The sequence below is a fragment of the Fragaria vesca genome, linkage group LG1, assembly GCF_000184155.1.
Source record: "Fragaria vesca subsp. vesca linkage group LG1, FraVesHawaii_1.0, whole genome shotgun sequence".
Taxonomy (NCBI): Eukaryota; Viridiplantae; Streptophyta; class Magnoliopsida; order Rosales; family Rosaceae; genus Fragaria; species Fragaria vesca.
In genome coordinates, this window is record NC_020491.1 from 2,700,441 (window position 1) to 2,719,539 (window position 19,099).

Here is a 19,099-nt window from a genome sequence, read left to right on the forward strand (position 1 = left end):
GGAATAGGAAGCACATGTAGCCCTATAGTAGTGTTCACCTGATCAGTTACTGATTAAGAGATTCATGGTCAATCACTATTTGATTCAAATCCAATGATAAAAAGAATTATTTTTAAATATAGTTGTTTTATTCATAATCTTTAGATACAGATATAACGATGATCGATTATAAATCACTTGATCAGTCGTTCACTGCTGATCCATCCCCATCTCAACAATACTAGAAAAAGAGTGCCAATTTCTTATCGAACTCTCTCACTCTTGCAAAAAAAAAAAAGAGAGAGAGAGAGAGAGAGAGCTCACAGCTTCACAAAACTACAAAACACACTCACCGCAATTTCCGATGCTTCTCCGGCATTGAACATTCTCTCACTCTCTTCCGTAACGGAAACAATGAGCGGTAACGGAAGCCTCCACGGCGAGGACGTGGAATCGATCACGGCGCCGTTAATTCCCCGCCACCACCACCGCAACAACTACAGCAGGTTCGCTCTCAACAACACGTCTCAGGTGGCCCTCGTCGGCGCCAATGTCTCCCCAATCGAGAGCCTCGACTACGAGATTTTGGAGAACGAGTTCTTCAAGCAGGACTGGCGGAGCCACGACGCCGTCGACGTCTTCCAGTACATCTTCATGAAGTGGTTCATCTGCTTCCTCGTCGGAATCGTCGTCGGAATGATCGGCTTCTGCAACAACCTCGCCGTCGAGAACATCGCCGGCGTCAAGTTCGTCATCACCTCCAACATGATGCTCGAGCGGAGGTAATACTAGTGCTACTGCTCCGAACAATTTCGCTTAGTTATTTGGTTTGGATTTTTCGAATTTTGAATAATAATTTGGGGATTGTGAATTAGGTATTGGATGGCGTTCGTTGTGTTCTTCGTTTATAATTTGACGCTCACTGTGTTTGCGTCTACCATCACATCTTTAGTGGCGCCGGCGGCCGCCGGCTCCGGCATACCGGAGGTGAAGGCTTACCTCAACGGAGTTGACGCTCCGGGGATATTCTCAATTCGGACTTTGATTGTGAAGGTGACATTGCAAACTGTGTTGCATTTGCTTAATATAGCTCGGAATATTTCATGATCAGATAAATTTGATACATTGCTGAGTAGTTGTTTAGTAACTATTGTTCATGAATTTCAGAAGTTTCGTATTGATAGTTTTTGGTTTTGGTGGATGATCAGATAATTGGGAGTATTACTGCTGTGTCGTCTTCACTTCATATTGGGAAGGCAGGGCCGATGGTGCATACTGGTGCCTGTGTTGCGGCGTTGTTGGGTCAGGGTGGATCAAAGAAGTATGGTTTAACATGGAAGTGGCTACGATACTTTAAGAATGATCGAGACCGTAGGGATCTTGTTACTTGTGGATCAGCTGCTGGGATTGCTGCCTCTTTCCGTTCGCCTGTTGGCGGTCTGCTGTTTGCTCTTGAAGAGATGGCATCTTGGTATCTGTTTGTTCATGTTTGATTAAAATTAATGTCTTTAATCCTTAAGTTTGCATACTTCTTGCATGCTAGGCCTTACATGTTGTTGAGACTACATTTTAGACTGAACTATATGTAGTGTATCTGATTAGACGAGAAAAATTGAACTGCAGTGATTAGCTTTTTGTGAAGAATACTTAAAATAATTGAATATAACCAATGATTTTTTCTGTAGGTGGCGAGGTGCCCTTTTGTGGAGAGCTTTTTTCACAACAGCTGTAATTGCAATTGTGCTTCGAGCTGGGATTGATTTCTGCTTAAGTGGAAAATGCGGGCTATTTGGTACAGGAGGTCTGATAATGTTTGACGTATACTCATCAAATATGTCTTATCACCTAAAAGATGTGCCTCCTGTGCTTGCCCTTGCATTTGTAGGTGGTATATTGGGGAGCTTCTACAATTATCTATTAACAAAAGTTCTCCGAATTTACAATCTCATCCATGAGTAAGCTTCATATTTCAGTATTTCAAAATGTTGTCGAACACCATAGCTGCTTTGCACTCCTCTTGATTTGTTCTTGATATTATTTTATTTTTTTTCCAGGAAGGGCATCATGTATAAAGTTCTTCTTGCTTGCTCAGTTTCAGTTTTCACATCTTGTCTTCTCTTTGGATTGCCATGGCTTGCATCTTGCCGACCTTGCCCAGCCGATGCATCAGAAGCCTGCCCTACAATTGGAAGGTCCGGTAACTACAAGAAGTTCCAATGTCCTCCAGGTCACTATAATGACCTTGCCAGCCTCATATTCAACACAAATGATGATGCTATCAGAAATCTTTTCAGCAAGAACACTGATTCCGAGTTTCAGTACTCATCAGTTTTGATATTTCTGATCACCTGCTTTTTCTTAAGTATCTTTAGCTATGGGGTTGTTGTTCCTGCTGGTTTGTTTGTACCTGTTATTGTGACTGGTGCATCATATGGGCGCTTTGTTGGAATGTTGGTAGGTTCATACACAAATCTCAATCATGGCCTGTATGCTGTGCTGGGGGCTGCTTCTTTACTTGGTGGAACCATGAGGATGACCGTGTCTTTGTGTGTAATTATTCTGGAGCTGACCAATAATTTGTTATTGCTACCATTGATAATGCTAGTTCTTCTTGTTTCCAAGACCACGGCAGATGTTTTCAATAGCAACATATATGATCTCATTATGAAAGCCAAGGGTCTTCCATATTTAAAGGGTCATGCTGAACCATATATGAGGCAGCTGACAGTAAGTGACGTAGTGACGGGGCCACTTCAACTCTTCAATGGCATTGAGAAAGTTGGTAATATAGTACATGTTCTTAGAACCACAGGGCATAATGGTTTCCCTGTAATTGATGAGTCTCCTCCACCTGAACCTCCTATTTTGTTCGGTTTGGTCCTCCGTGCCCATCTTATCGAATTGTTGAAGAAGAAAGCTTTTGTGTCTACCCCAGTGCGGACGACTACAGATGCATTTGAACAGTTCTCCTCGGAGGATTTTGCAAAGAGGGGTTTAGGAAATGGTGACAAGATAGAAGATATAGAATTGACGGAGGAGGAGATGGAAATGTACATAGACTTGCATCCATTTACTAACGCGTCACCTTATACTGTTGTGGAGACGATGTCACTAGCAAAGGCTCTCATACTTTTCCGACAAGTTGGTTTAAGGCACCTGCTAGTGATACCAAAGATGTCCTCCGTAAGTGATTTCATCCTCTGTGTGTCTCATAGTATCAACTTTTTCATTGTGCATCCTTTTTAAGTTTTTGTAGTTCACATGACATCCATGTTCCGTACATGAACTGCCACTGTCTACCCTAGTTATATATCAATTTATCAATCCCTCTACCACTGGTTTTACTAGAGTAATTGATCATGTTATCCAGATGCAGCTTTGGCTAACTAGGATAAATACTTGGCAACCAGTGCCTCCAATTATATTATTCAAATGCCACTTGGCGCCATATGTGCTCAGTATCTAACATTCTTATATATAATCCTTGCTCTTACTATTTACTCTTTCTCCTACCTCATACTAATTGTTTGTTATCCACTTATCCTGCTCATTTGCAGATGTCTCCTATAGTAGGCATATTGACAAGGCACGACTTCATGCCAGAACATATATTTGGCATTCACCCTATGCTGGTAAGTAGCAAGTCGAAAAGATTAAGATTTCGGCTGCCCCCTTCGAGTAAACTCTTTTAGGAAATCTCAGCCTAGAACTTAGTTTCCCTTGACGGAAAGGTATTGTAGATAGCCTTATTCGAGCTGCAGTTCCCTTGTCTAGGTTACGAAATCATGACAAGTTTGTACCATTAATTATCAATTCCTTCATCAGAGTCCAGAGGTCAAGAGCTGCTAAAGACCAGTAGTTTATAATGCTAGCAAACAACATTATTGTTAACTAGGGGAATAACAGAACGAAGTTTCTCTAGTGGAATTTGTACATTGCGGAACACTTTACAGCTCAGATGATCTATACATTCACTGTATTGGAATCTCCTGTTCTAGAAATTCCAGATCTTTGTTACAAAATTTGAACTGATCCAATTTACCTTACAATGCACACCTTGGTTCTGGGAATATGATGGTTTTACTATTATCTGATGGTTATTCAAAGAGTCCAAGAAACAGAAATGAGCGAATCAATCTTTCCATCTCTCAATCACAATCTTATCAGATGCCAATATACTCAACATTCAAGTATCTAACGTTCCGAAGTTAAGAATGATGCTGAGAAAAAGGCAAAATGCAAACCAAACTGTGTCCACGAACCAAATATACATTTTACAGGGCAGTTGAATTCACAGCTCTGATTGAATCAGAGGGAGGGAGGGGGATGCCTCTTGCGACATTACTACCCTCTCTTGAGACTTTTAACGTAGTCTGCCCTTATTGTCCACAGCTGCTCTCCCACTGCTTTCATGTCTGGCCGATCAGCTCGAACTGGAGCTGCACACTGGATTGCCAGATCAAAGATTTTCATCAGCACGTCTGCATCTACAGCTTCCTCTATTGCAGGATCAATCAATTCCATCATACGTCCTTCATTTAACTTTTTAAATGCCTGCACATTGTTAAAATAAGATATGCATATTAGTATCAGAGTTGAGCTGCGGTTTGTTGTTTTATATTCTACTTCTAAAGCTGTGCTGCGAAATCAATTACTAATCAAGGGAAGGGAAGGGAATACAGGATCCTTACCCATCTGAGAGTGACACGCTCTTCAACTGGTCTCTTCAACTCCACTGGACGGCGACCTGTCACGATTTCTATAAGTAATATCCCAAATGAGTAGACATCACTTTTGGCAGTGAGTTGATATGTTTTCATATACTCCGGGTCTAGGTAGCCAACAGTTCCTTTCACTTTAGTTGAAATGTGTGTTCGATCAGTATCCATCGGACCAAGCCTGGCAAATCCAAAATCAGCAACTTTGGCTCTCATACTTTCTGTCAGAAGAATGTTGGATGATTTCACGTCTCGATGGATGATTGGCTTTTCTGTTTTTGAGATGAATAACAGCTTAGGGAACAAATTAGTTGGCAAGTGCACATCAGTAATATACAATGAATGATGTTATTACCTGCATATAGATGAAGATAAGTAAGGGCATGAGCAACATCAATGGCAATTTCAAGTCGCTGATTGAACTCCAGGGTTTTCCCAAGTAGACCTGTCAGTGTAGCAACACTATTATTTATGATACCATGATACCATTACTTCCAATGTTGAAGTTACTTATTTTTATGTACCAGTGGCTTACCATCCAGATGTTCTCTAAGATTACCATTCGGCACAAACTCTGTGATGATCAATCGTTCATTTCCTTCATCCACATAACCTAGTAGCTTTACAAGATTCCGATGATCAATTTTGGCCAGAAGTTCGACTTCGCTACTGAATTCGGTTTGCAAATTCTCAAAGAGTTCCTATGATAAAGTTTCCATGTTCATTTAGACGGGAATAAAAAGGGAAAAAGAAAACCATACAGTTAATCTAATTTAGTAACTTTGTAACAAAAGATAAGGAGAAAAAGACTACAATGCAAGCCTCGAATTCCATACTACTATTAACAAAAAGTGTGAATCATGAACAACTGCAAATTCCCAAGTGGTGATCTCAGTGTTTTACTAGCTAGGATGTCACCTTGGATGGTATTTCCATACATAATCATAGCTTTTCACTAATATCCACAACAAAGTTTCCAGATTATAAATGTCCATACCTTCTTTGCGCGTTTTATAGAAACAACCTGGCCATCAGCTAGCCGAGCTTTGTAGACAGTTCCAAAACCACCTTCACCTATAAGATGCGATTTTGAGAAGTTGCGGGTTACCCTGGCAATCTGACTCAAATTGAGATGTACAGACCCAAGTCTACTTAGTTTTGGAGAGTTTGTATATCTAGGACTAGGTGGTACACGATGTGGACTGGCCGGTATCTTTTCAACGGCATGATTCACTTCAAAATTAGAAGCTGAATTATCCACTGCAAGAGGATAATCAATTTCAGTGTGACAATATATGAAAAGAATAACCAAAAAAGTCATATTCAGGAAACAACTAATCTAAGATGGACACAGAAGTGCAACAGTCTGCAGAGCTGTAAACATAATGCTATAACAGTATGGACAAGTCGGAGAGAACTGTTAATCTAATATTTGATTGAATGCATTCAAATGGTACACTGGAGCATTTGGTCAGGCTATTCAATGACAACCTGGAGTTAAAAGTTTCACTACATGGTTGAGATGTAAGAGACTTACTTGAATTCACGTCCTCATCAAGAACATTGTGAGCAGCTTCTCTCCTTTTCTTATAAAAGCAGGGGCAAAGGAAAACACAACACACCAATAACGCTCCACCTGATGCTATTCCAACTTTTTTGGTCGTGGACAAAGATTCAAAAGTGTTCTTGTCTTCTCCACGATGGAAAGTGGATTCATCTCTCAACTCCTTTTGCATAAGTTTTCTTCCTGTTTTGAAGGGGAAATCAACTGCAAAGCAGCAACACTTAATAAATTTCCAAAAAAGTTCTACTTGAATTACAACTGTGGTTTTCCAACAGCACCATAGAAACAAAGAAAACACAGCCAACACTGATCATTAGAGCATACCTAGTGAAAGGACCGATCCACAATATCTGCTTCCAAGGTAGCCCTCCAAAATGCAACCATTTGCATAGTATGTCTGAAGAGCATCACAGAACAAAGCTTTCTCTACTGAATTCCCATTTATGTAAAACAAGTCCTGACCATTAGAACTCGCATGGGCAAACTGATCCTTACAAACCTTTGACTGTAAGACTAATCCGGAGGCAGGGATTGCTAGCAATTGTATCAACAGCAACAAACTCAATATAGTTACTGCCATCTTTAACGAAATAATATGCGCAATCTTCATTTTCTCTACGAAACGATAAAGAAGCATTTATATATTCTTCTATTCTTCTTCTCACCACACAACAGACCTTTTCACAGTCTCCAGGAACTTTATGTAGTTCCAACTTCCAAATACATAAATCCCAAATATGACTAATTCTAAGTTCAACTATTCCAAACCCTCTATATATGCAACATCAGTGTTTGACCATCACTTCCAAATCCAACAAAACTCTACAACTGACGAAATCAAAAAAAAACAGGAGCTGATCAAAAGTCACTGCTAGCTTTCTTCTTGATTAGCAATGTCACCACTTCAAATTGCTCCATAAAACCAAGTCTAATACAAAACCATCCACTCAATATCAGCAATCTTGAACCTCAGTTCACAATACACCAGATGAAGCCTTCAAGAAGTCTCCAAATGATTGAAGAAAAGCTCCCAGTAATCAAAACAACAAAACCAATACAAACCCAGCTGCCCAAAAACCACAAAGAACCAAAAGCTCCAATCTTTCACTCAACTGCTTGAAACCCAATTCAGAAAAATCAAAACCCTGCCAGACTCAGAAACCCAACATCCACATAAGCTCTATACAAATACCAAGACAAGAGCTTCAAAAACAGTCCAATCAGTACTAGAGGAAAAAAGGGAAAGAGCATCTGAATAAGAAAACCAAACCTGAACACAGAGAATATATAGAAGGCGGCTATACGCAAGCTAAAGCTATAAGCTGAAACCAAAACCGATGATCACATAAATAGAAACAAAGACCGGCCTCTTGAAAGTTGAAACACCAAACAAGGAAGATGATGGATTCTGATGGCCGTCTATGTGAGTTTGGCATTAATAAAATCATTTTATTGAATAAAATCATTTATTGAACAGTCCAAAAATTCTAGAAATAAATTTTACCTCAAATTTGGACAAGTGCTCAATGTTGACCGTTGGGAAACTCCAGAGATCCTGCGGCGAGTTCACCAACCCAGGGGTGTTTCAGTCATTATTCTTTTCTTTTTCTTCCATTTTTATCAATGATAATGTCACATTGTCACCTTTTCTAGTTTATTTGTGTTTGTGATAGGAACAAGTGATTTTAATTTTTGAGGGGAATACTTTCATGAATTATCTTAACAAAGAATCTTGCTGTAGAAGAGGGTCCATCTCTCTCAGGTGACATCAAACAAATGTTATGTTATATCCCACTTTTAATGAAAATTATTTTTCAAAGTTCGTAACTTGTTATTTCTTTGTATACTACTTGCATTAACTCGAATCATAGAAATATGTTATTTCTTCCATATACTAATTGCATTAACTCGAACAATAGAATTATGATCCCGGATGGTTTAAACTTGTTTGAAGGTGATGCTTTTCTTTAGCAGTGTGAAAAGATTTCATGTGGTGTTAAAATTCCTAAGGCACAATACAAAGAGCATAAGAAATAAGAATTCTCTTATTGTATAACAGCACACATGTGACTCATCTTATTTTTGTTTTGTGTTGTATTGCTCCATGATTAGATGTCACTTTATCGATTTGAGTAATCATTCAATTATTTAAAAGGGCAACTAGGCACCTATCATTTTAGATACAAATTTACCGACCACCTTTATTTACCCACCAAAGTGCCCACCCTTTTAATCTATTGACACATGTTCATTTTATAATCAAGAATAAAGTTAAACAATTTGAAGAGACATGCGTCAATAGACTAAGAGGGTGAGCACTTTGATGGACAAATAAAGATGGTCGGCAAATTTGTATCCCACCATTTTTGCTTAATTTGTATGTTTTGTTGTTGTTTTTGTGCTACTTAATTAAATGCTTAACATCTTAAATTCTTAACTCTCCTTTGTTTACTGGAGAGATGTAGACTGTTGTAAGTTGAGAATAGAGAGAGATGATGTAAGAGCAATCCTGAGCATCCATTCATATTGGGCGGCTCAGATTCGTTGATCATGCAATATTAGGAAGTCTCTCATTAGGAGAGGATCTAGGTTTGTAAGATTACAAACATCTTAGCTAACAACTAACAATTGCGTTTTCGTTTTCTGACTATCACACCATGTTTTGGATTGTCCTTTTGGACTCTCCCATATTTATATCTCATAATTGCATAGTATTTGAATGAAATTTAACATTCACATCTTCAAAGATAGTTTAAGACCTTTGAAAATTAAAAAATATATGCAGAAGAAATGCAAACTAACGCCTATTTGGGCTTGAAATCACAGTTCTTCCAAAAAAGCAGTGGCGGAGGCCCACTGGATCAATGAACCCGACTAGTTATCCGTATCGGGCCCCATTTCTAAGCGGGAGTCCACTAAGAGATTTCAAACCCGAGAATATAAAAGCCTGAAGAAATCCAGAGAAACCACTCCAATGCTAAAACCGGTACCAAAAAATCGAACGGCGATTTCATCCTCCGATCACTTCTCTCCTAAAATCCGTCAGCTTCCACAAGGCCTCAGTCACTACAGCGCCAGCAGAAGGTAACCAAAACCCTAACGCCGTCTCTGTCTTCTTCCCTCTCTCAAGAACCCTAACCCTAGCTCATGCAGCGTTGTGATGTTTTCTGTGGAATCATCGGTTCAGATCAGGCCGAGATGAACGAGACGGAGAGTGAATCACCTTCCGACGGCAACGCGGTGGACCGGAACTGCGGCGGCGAGGGATTTGAACCGGTTGCGATCTCCGATGACCGGATTTGGGAGCTTGATGTTCCGGAAAGGAATCAGGTCTGTTCAATCTGGATAGTAATTTAGTTCAATACACTTCAATTTTGATATGTTTATTTATTTGTTTATTTATTTATTTTGTTGTTTTTGCTAAATTTGTAGATGTATGATGGAATTAGTGTTAGATTAGATGATGAGAGTAGGTGGATATGTAATCAACTGGCCAGTGGTGCATTGTTGGGCAAGAACAAGGCCTTCTTTTCGTTCTTTGCTTTTTGCGAAAGCAAGATGAGTGGAGTGGAGTTTGATCCAGTGAGTAGCTTGTGGATTTATTCGATAAGCAAGGATGACATCAGAAGATTTTTGGAGATTCACCATGGGCAGAAGTTGGATGTAAGTTAGAAGAGTTGTTTTATATACTTTAAGCAGGGGATTCGGGTGTATTAGTTAACTCGATTGATTTATTGTGTTTGTTGCTTGCAGATTCCGTTTATTGCTTTGTATCGGAAAGAGGAGTGTGCAAGTCTATTGCAGGATCCAGAACACATTGGATAGGATGGTGAACATAAGCAGGATGAAATTGAGAAAGCACATTTGCAGCTTAAGTGGCACAAGGTGCTTGTAATGCGAAATGACACTTACTGTAAATGTCCAAAACATGTCATGTGATTGAGAAACGAACACGCAAAGATATATATATGTTGAATGTTGCCTGCTCAACTTTGCTATGTGTATGTAGGTACTATGGGCAATTCGAGATTTGCACAGAGACTGGCTTTTGCTTCAGAAACGGAAACGTGCTTCGCGATTGTTGTATGATGAGCAATTTGAGGAAGAATCTCGGTGTATACATGACGAGATCAGACTGACTTTAATTCATCAGCATTTTGAATCAATTGTAAAGTCATTAAAGAGTGCAGAATCAGAGACAGAGGTTGATGATGTTCACACCAAGTTTGAATTGCATTTCCCTGTGGGGGTTCAGATACATTTGGGTGTGGGACAATGTAAGAGGCTCAAGACAGAAGAATCGCTTTATAGTAAATGCAGAAAGGCTGGCCTATGGAAATTTGCAAGTAAATTTGGTTACAGCTCAGAGGTGTTTGGATTCGAGGTGTCACTAGACAGTACAATGGTAATTGAGTTTTCTTTTCCTTGCATCCACTTTCAGATATGTTTGGCTAACCAGAGACTGACATTAGGTTCACTCTATGTAATTTAATTAAACTAGAGAATGGATCCTGAGGAGACACCTGAAGAGATGGCATCCGACTTTACATGTGCAGAGTTTGAGACACCTCAAGCCGTCCTCAAAGGAGCTAGGCATATGGTATGCTTTTTATGTTTTTAGTAATGCTTGTTCTAGCATCATCATCTTAAAAAGATATCTTATAATGTGAAACAAAGTTTGAATACCATAAATGGCTTGAGCTGACAGCAACATTGTCTGCTCGAGCTGCTTTGTCATATGCTCAAGCTGGTTTTGCGATATTGGCTTCTCTTTTTATGTTTTAGGCCTTTTCAAACCCTTTCTTATTTGATTTGAGGTTTCGTCACAGGTTTTCTGAGGTTGTTTTTTGACATCCTAGCAGTTGGTATAGATACATCTTGTGTAGAAGTAGTTTGATCAATACTTTCCAATGGTTTATTCCTGCAGGCTGCTCTTGAGATAAGTTGTGAGCCGCTTATGAGAAATTATGTCCGAAGCAAGTACTTGGATAGTCTTGAGTTGTCAACACATCCAAAAACACCTGATGGAAATGCAATAGATTCTATTTTTCAAAGAAAGCCACTGCACAGGCTTGACGATGCACAATGGTTGCTTCTTCAGAAGGCTGAAAAGGATGATCTTATTGGTGTTACTTTTGAGCTGCCGGAAGACGGACCAAATAAGTTGTTAAGCGACTTTGAGAAGTTTTATCTTAGAGCCAGTGTAAGTAAATCTGCACAACTATGGAACGAGCAGCGGAAATTGATATTGCAGGACGCTATATATGATTTCCTTCTACCTCTAATGGAGAAAGAAGCAAGATCCATGTTGACCAGTAGAGCAAAAAGCTGGTTACTGATGGAATATGGAAACGTTCTTTGGAATAAAGTTTCTATGACTCCAGCATATCAACATAAGAAAGATCAGATTAAGTCAGATGAAGCTTCTGCTGCCCCGACGGTCATGGCTTGCTGTTGGGGTGAAGCTGAAACTACTTTAGTGATGTTAGATTCATATGGGGAACTGCTAGATGTGCTTTGTATAAGTCCTTTTTCCTGGGAGTCTTACTACACTGGAGATGGCAACTATACTGTTGATAGGCTGGGTACTTATGATGAAAGAAAACGGGTTTGGAAGTTTGTGGCTGATCACCAACCAAGTGTTGTGGTTATTGGAGCTGTTAATATGTCTTGTGTTCTCATAAGACAGTATATGCTTTCGGTAAGTGTTACTACAGTAATCATGCATGTTATTTGGCTCTTAGTTTGTGGTTTTGAGGATACGTTACTTCAGTTAACATGTTTACTGCTTCTACCTTTATTTGACTCTTGTTATTATCAGGTAAAAGCAAAACTGAGTACTGGAACTGGAGCTATTCGTCCCTTCAGGATTGTTTTTGGGGATGAATCTTTGGGTCGCCTGTATGAAAATTCTCAGACTTCTTCCAATCAGCTACCTGGGCAATCAGGTACGTATTAATCGTTTTCTCTTGTGGATTCTTACGTAATAATGTCATGGAGATGATTGTATCTTCTTTCTTATATGTTATCATCAGGTACTGTCAAGCGGGCAGTGGCTCTCGGGCGTTATCTTCAAAATCCACTAGCAATGGTTGCCACACTCTGTGGGCCTGAAAGAGATATTCTATCTTGGAAATTGCTCAATTCCCCTTTTGAAGATGTTCTCACCCCGGACGAGAAGTACAAGATGATTGAACAAGTCATGGTAGATGTTACAAACCAAGTAGGCTTAGACATAAATTTGGCTATAAACCATCAATGGTTGTTTGCACCTTTGCAATTCATTTCCGGACTTGGACCTAGAAACAGGAGCGGAGGCATTCACAGGCCTTGGATGGCCCTGGCACCCCTCAACTTGGAATTATATACGTACATTCCCTTTTTATTCTGATACAGATGATCTTCATCTCAGTCTATCTCATGTGATGGCACCCCCAGGTCTCAGCATTATGTAATGATTTTTTCTGGGTGCCCACTAACTTTATTTATACATGAGAGGACGAGAGGAACTGAAAATTATACAGCGCACCCGGGTGCGCCGCGCACCCGGGTGTATCCACCGTCCATTTTGACCCGCCAAAAAAAAAAAAAAATTAACGGTGAAGATGACGGGTGCGCCGAATAGGCTCTCCGAGAGGAACAACCGAACAAACAATATGTAAACATGAAGACGACCTTCCTCTCTCGCCTCTAAAAACCTTGATCGCTCCCCTTCAGGTAACCGCCCGCTTCTCTCTTTCTTTCTTCCGATTACTTCTCTCTTCCTTACTCCGATCAGTCTCTAAACCTAGGGCTTTATTTCTTCTGGGCATTTTCTATTGAGCTCTCTAACTGAACAAACAATATCCTTTTTCCATAGATCTCGTCATCTAGCAGAGAAGAACATGAGGAAGCAGTCCTCAATCCATGGGTTTTTCAAAAGAAAAAGTACCGAGCAATCCGAACCCGAAGCCAATACATCAGCGTCTTTACCGTTGCCGATTGAGCCAGAAGTTCCCGATATTCCTCATCCCAAGTCAGCGCGAGTTGATTCCAATGATGATGAAATTAGCTTCGCATCTTTGGAGCGTGATTCAAGGCGGCGTCGACAAATATGGTAGTACCTGGTTAATAAGCAAGATGCAGTTCGCCGATTGTACATCAAGCTCGGACCAAATCAGCCTTTGCTTACCAAGTATCCTCAATCAGGACCACAAAATTATCGTCGTAGCTTTCAACCAACATGGTACGCTCTATTTCCTTCTTGGTTAGAATATTCTGAGGAGAAAGATGCAGCCTTTTGTCTACCATGTTTTCTTTTTCATAAGCCATCTGGGCATCAAGGGCACAAAACATTCACTGTTGATGGATTTCGTAACTGGAAGAAAGTTAGAGATGGTAAAGTCTATGCTTTTCTTAATCATGAGGGAAAGTATCCTAACTCCAAACATAAAGTTGCAGAGCTATCTTGGTTGGATTTGATGAATCAATCTTAGCACATAGATAGGGTGATAGAAACTTACACAGCTCAACAAATTGCAGAGAATAGGTTACGAGTTAAAACCTCAATTGAAGCAGCTAAATGGTTGGCATTTCAAGGATTGGCATTTAGAGGTCATGATGAAAGTTCAACCTCCCTAAATCCTGGGAATTATAAGGCCTTGTTAAAATTGCTGGAATTATACAATGAAAAAGTTGCTGAATTATTAGTCAGTGCTCCTAAAAATGCCTTGTACACATCTCCAGAAGTTCAAAAGCAAATTTTACAGTGTTTCTCAAGAAGAACAAGGGATGCAATTCGCTAAGAAATTGGTGCTGGAAAATTTTGTATACTTGTTGATGAATCTCGTGATGAGTCAAAGAGGGAGCAAATGGCTATAGTGTTGCGGTTTGTTGACAAACATGGTCTCATTCAAGAGCGGTTTTTTGGTCTTGTTCATGTGTCCAACACAGCTGCATTAACCTTACAGAAGGGTATATATTTTACATTGACACATCATGGCCTTGACATTCAGAATATTAGAGGACAAGGATATGACGTGCAAGTAATATGAGAGGTTAGTGGAATGGTTTGCAAGCTTTGGTATTGCAAGATTGTCCATATGCTTACTATGTTCATTGCTTAACCCATCGGTTACAGTTAACTTTAGTTGCATCATCAAGAGAAGTTGTTCATGTTCATAAATTTTTCAATAAGCTAGCAGCTGTTGTTAATATTGTTGGTGCTTCATGTAAGCGTCAAGATGAATTTAGAGAAGCTCAAGTGAAGGAAATTCAATATTTGATTTCTATTGATAAGCTGGAGACCGGAAGAGGACTTAACCAAGTTGGTAGTTTACAACGAGCTGGAGACACCCGCTGGGGTTCACACTTCAGATCAGTTTCAAGCTTGATAGACAACTTCAGTCTAACGTGCCAAGTATTGCTGAACATTATTGCTGATAGAAACACTTATGTGCAGAGAGGAGATGCAGATGCGGCTTATGAGGGAATGACTTCATTTCAGTTTGTTTTCATTCTACATCTCATGCGAGAAATCATGGGGATCACAGATGATCTATGTCGGGCTTTACAAAAAAAATCCCAGGATATTTTGCATGCCATGACTCTTGTTGCCTCAACTAAAGCACTTTTACAAAGATTGAGAGATGATGGATGTGATCATATACTTATTGAGGTGAGTTCTTTTTGTGAGGCACGCAACATACCACTACCTAACATGAATGCACGTTATGTTGATAGAGAAGGTAAAGCCCGTGGTCAGCAAGATAACTTTACTATTAAGCATCATTATCAGGTAATTATAAATTTGTTTAGTTAAATATATAAATTTGTTTATTGATCTCTATAAGTCTTTTAATTATTAATTGGAACTTTTTATGTTACAGGTTGACATTTTTAATTCTGCAATTAACTCTCAATTGCAAGAACTGAATAGCCGATTCAATGAGAATGTGGTGAAGTTGATTGTCCTCTGTTCAGCTTTAGATACCCGTGAAATTTGTAAGTCTTTTAGAATTGATGATGTTTATGAATTAATAGACAAATTCTATCCAAAAGACTTTGAAGATCATGAGAAGGCGCGTCTGAAAATACAACTTCAACATTTTTACAATGATGTGATTCGACTTCCGGAATTCAAGGCTTTGTTAACTATTTCTGCGATGGCTCAATGGCTTGTGAATACTAGAAGATCAATTGCATACCATCTGGTATGTAGGGTAGTTTCTTTGGTGCTCACTCTTCCTGTCTCAACAGCAACTACAGAGCGAGCATAGACTCAATGGCTTCTCAACTACAAATCGTTGAAAAGATTGGTATAGACTCAATTATTGATGACTTTCGCACTATGCAAACTCGATGAGTCGCCTTTTGATATGTATATTCGGTCCTTTTGATATGTATATTCGGTTTAATGTTTTGTTTCATTAGATACTATGTTACTTCATTGGCTTATAATTTATCTTTTGTTCGTTGGCCGGCCCCTATTAGTTTTAAATCTTGGCTCCGCCTCTGCCTAGAAAGGCAGCACATTTGCAGCAGTCGTTGGTAACATCTGGATGCGCACTATCTGAACGGAGGGAGTTTGTTACATTGCACCATCTTGGTGAAAAGGTGTTTGATAATGCAGTCGGTTTCTTGCGTGTTCGGCCTAGTAGCAGCAGCAGCAACCAATTTCCTGATCTGTTGGATGATACAAGAATACATCCAGAATCCTATATTCTTGCTCAGGAATTGGTGAAGGAGGTTTATAATGACAAGGATGCTTTACAGTGCATTAGGGACCAACCTGGTTACCTTCAAAGGCTTGACATTGAAGCATATGCTAGAAGCAAGCAACTTGAGGATAAGATGCAAACTTTGTGTGATATAAGGAAAGAATTAATACAGGGTTTTCAGGATCCGAGGAAAGAGTGGGAAGAACTAGGTGTTGATGAGGTCTTTCATCTGGCTACTGGTTTAAATGATGATGCCATTTGTGAAGGACGAACTGTGCAGGCAAGGGTGTACTCGGTGTCTTTTGTTGGTGCAAATTGTGTTACTGAAGTTGGATTGGTGGGTACGCTTCGAAGAGAAGACTATTCAGATGATGGAAGGCGTAGTAGAGGCTTGAATAAAAAGCTGAAGACTGGTGATGTGATCACTTGCAAGATCAAAACTGTTAAGAAGATGTACTTTCCCTTTGAGATAGTACTTAGTTACGATGCCTTCCTTCAACAGATTCAACAGTAAAGTGTATATGTGACATCGTTGTTACTGATCAGAAATGCTTATGATGTTGTTCCTGTTGCTATTATAGTACTGGAAATTAGAAGGCTTAGTTTTGTAAACATTTTCATTTTCCTTCCCTGTTGTTACAATTGGAGATGGAAATTGATCTGAAAATCCTTTGAGCAAGCATAGCAGGGTGCTAGCCTGCTAGGGTATCATATGGGCCTGTGATTCCTTATCCAATTTGCTTTCATGTGTGGATGGGTTTGAGTTGAACAAGCTAGGAAAGGGCCAAACTGCTATCCAAAGATTAGACACAACCGTACTAAACTACTTTCCTATCTAGCATTGTCACGCAAAAGAGCCTAAAGCTACAAGTGGAAGGTCTCCTTCTACGTCAACATCAAATCACCGATGAGATCAAACATGGGTAACTTCAACAATCAGATTTAACCTTTTTCTAAAAAAAAAAAAAAAAAAAAACAAATTTACCCTCGTATGAGATTGTCTCGACTAAAAATAAAGCTAAACTCAAGTGATACGATTTAGAGTTCTTGACACACGCTCATATATCCTAAAATTGTTGTTTTTCTTCTTGATTATATGTTTACCTGAAACCTAAAATGCATGCAAGTAACATGCATTGTGTGTAAGCAAATAAAGCCACCCAAATGAGTCATGTTCTGCAAGGCCTACCTTGTTGGCACCAATGTGGAATTTGAAGTAGACGTGTACCATTTTTTCAAAACAAACAGAGATCTCTCTGGAATCGTACAACTCTTCTGGGATTCTAAGCAATTATATTTGGTTATCTTGGTTGGAGATGTCAAGCCAAGAAAGATGATGCCACTGAAATAGGTGACTCAATTCATTCATATATTCTTCACTCAAATATTGTTATATGAAATTATATAATAATACAACAGAATCGTAGATGTCTGGGATTATGTGTGGTGTTCCAATTGGTGGTTAACATCTGTTTAGATGATGAAAGGATAGAAAGATTCGTCTTTTGATGATAATTATATTCATTGAGCACTAAGCTTTGCCTAGCGCCATTGATTTGTGGCTTTTGCTTAGAAAATTTAAAATACATCTTCGGATTCTATGTGAGCACCTTGATATGATTTATTCGAAATGAGCTTGAGTTTGTTTTGTTTTTGTGCGGAATGAATGAACTTTAAGTACAAAATACGGCTAACAAGATACTTGATGTGTTTTAGTCATGTCAAAAAGAATCACATTCTGATTTAGTCTGATTTTAACTGAATTTTTCACTCTATTTCGCTTTCTCAAATCTCGACTAACTCCTAGAGCTCTAATATGAATTATTATCGTATTATTAAGAATCATCATCCTCTGTAATTAGTTTTTTGACAGTGACTAAATGGGAAATAACTTGGGTGACCAACTATGGTCATGACAAACACTAATGAGAAATAAACAAGTGTTAATAATAATTATAAACAAACATGTCAAATACTCAAAACCCTCATGTTATGTCCTAAATTACAGCCAAACATTTTAAAATGAACACATGTCCTATGTTTATTAGTTGTGTTCACTTTAAGATGACCAGCTCTTATCATCGAAATCGGGTTCAACTAAATGCGCAATCTTGGCCATGGTAATCTTGAAAGGGAAAATAGAGAGAGGGATTAAACAATGAAATTAAGCGAGACAGTATAGTTGTGAAACCACAGCCCACAGGTCGCAAGCATATTACCCGAAGATTCCCCCAGATGTCGGGTATTTTCAATTGATTGATTTTAAAGCTCTTCCGCTTTTTTACTCAATCATTTCATGATTTCATCATTAGTCGACGTGTGATCCACACACGCGATTGTACAAGAAAGAAAGCGTCTACTCTCCACAGTTTCCTGCCACTTGTCCGGACCAAAAGCCTTTTGAACCAAACTACCCTCCCAAATACTAGTATTACCAGTACACTACTACCTAATAGCATTTACCTTGCCACCTCTAATTGAAACTAACATCTTACCAAATTTTACCATATTCTACGAAGTAACTGTTATTAAAAGTTTGTACAATACTAAAAATGAAAATCTAAGCAACTTCTATTATCTCTACTGTTAGAAAACCAACGCCTTTTTGGTGTTTTAGTGTAAGACTTCACTAATTTTTTGATTTCCTCAAATAACCCATTTGGTGTAGAAACACAGTAAATATAAAAAATAAAAATAAAATATGTTGGAAGGGTACTATGGTAAAACAAATAGAAAAAATAAACCAAAATCAGAAATATATAAGATTACGGTAGAGAAAAATAAGGAATGCATATGGTGGTATCAGATATGACAGCAGCAGTTTGATCCCATGAATGGTGGAGCAGTTCAATTAGAACTATTATTCAACCGCTCTAATTTGCATATATAAGTCGATACATGCAATTCGACGTTAAAACTAGGGTGGAAACGACAGAGATAAGGCGTTTACGATTTGCAATAGTTTGATAAGGAAGGTTTTTTTTTTTCCAAATTTGAAGCTTTTTTCTATTATCAATAGTGCAAATGTGCACTTCAAGGAAGGGAAAACACATGCAAGTGAATCAATTTTCTTTGGAATGACGAGTGTATGGTAAACTAAACTGACTAAACACGTAAAACAGTTGAAAACTAAAATGCAA

The 19,099-nt window shown here is 38.9% G+C and overlaps 2 protein-coding genes and 1 pseudogene across 4 annotated transcripts; 2 read left to right on the forward strand and 1 right to left on the reverse strand.

Moving 5' to 3' along the window:
* Nucleotides 1–288: 288 nt before the first annotated feature.
* On the forward strand, nt 289–4,300 carry LOC101306747 (putative chloride channel-like protein CLC-g-like). Of its 2 annotated transcripts, XM_004287222.1 has the most exons (7): nt 289–761; nt 855–1,032; nt 1,188–1,450; nt 1,665–1,780; nt 1,865–1,934; nt 2,034–3,162; nt 3,537–4,300. In XM_004287222.1, exons 1-7 carry the CDS (start codon nt 394–396, stop codon nt 3,669–3,671), a joined length of 2,259 nt encoding a protein of 752 aa, XP_004287270.1. In that variant the 5' UTR covers nt 289–393; the 3' UTR covers nt 3,672–4,300. The 2 variants fall into 2 exon arrangements, with proteins under 2 accessions (XP_004287270.1, XP_004287269.1); XM_004287221.1 differs by having other exon boundaries at nt 1,665–1,934.
* Nucleotides 3,842–7,606, reverse strand: LOC101307239 (calmodulin-binding receptor-like cytoplasmic kinase 3-like). The gene is made up of 8 exons (XM_004287223.1): nt 7,532–7,606; nt 6,586–7,441; nt 6,235–6,465; nt 5,695–5,957; nt 5,233–5,398; nt 5,053–5,142; nt 4,671–4,969; nt 3,842–4,533 (listed from the first exon to the last, which is right to left on the reverse strand). Exons 2-8 carry the CDS (start codon nt 6,896–6,898, stop codon nt 4,324–4,326), a joined length of 1,572 nt encoding a protein of 523 aa, XP_004287271.1. The 5' UTR covers nt 6,899–7,441; nt 7,532–7,606; the 3' UTR covers nt 3,842–4,323.
* A 1,853-nt stretch (nt 7,607–9,459) lies between these two features.
* On the forward strand, nt 9,460–16,636 carry LOC101313930 (annotated as a pseudogene). Its single transcript, XR_183818.1, has 9 exons — nt 9,460–9,591; nt 9,694–9,924; nt 10,015–10,146; nt 10,271–10,674; nt 10,765–10,861; nt 11,189–12,033; nt 12,130–12,209; nt 12,297–12,558; nt 15,756–16,636. The product of XR_183818.1 is annotated as a transcription elongation factor SPT6-like (transcript).
* Nucleotides 16,637–19,099: the final 2,463 nt, after the last annotated feature.

What these genes read in the sequence shown, in the direction of transcription:
- LOC101307239 (XM_004287223.1), bottom strand. Translation starts at nt 6,898, where the DNA reads ATGCTTCTTTATCGTTTCGTAGAGAAAATGAAGATTGCGCATATTATT. An exon ending in TGGATCGGTCCTTTCACTAG is followed by an intron (nt 6,466 to 6,585) that starts GTATGCTCTAAT and finishes GCTGCTTTGCAG; the next exon opens with TTGATTTCCCCTTCAAAACA. An exon ending in TTATCTTCATCTATATGCAG is followed by an intron (nt 4,970 to 5,052) that starts GTAATAACATCA and finishes TCTCAAAAACAG; the next exon opens with AAAAGCCAATCATCCATCGA.
- LOC101306747 (XM_004287221.1), top strand. Translation starts at nt 394, where the DNA reads ATGAGCGGTAACGGAAGCCTCCACGGCGAGGACGTGGAATCGATCACG. An exon ending in TTCGGACTTTGATTGTGAAG is followed by an intron (nt 1,033 to 1,187) that starts GTGACATTGCAA and finishes GTGGATGATCAG; the next exon opens with ATAATTGGGAGTATTACTGC. An exon ending in TGATACCAAAGATGTCCTCC is followed by an intron (nt 3,163 to 3,536) that starts GTAAGTGATTTC and finishes GCTCATTTGCAG; the next exon opens with ATGTCTCCTATAGTAGGCAT.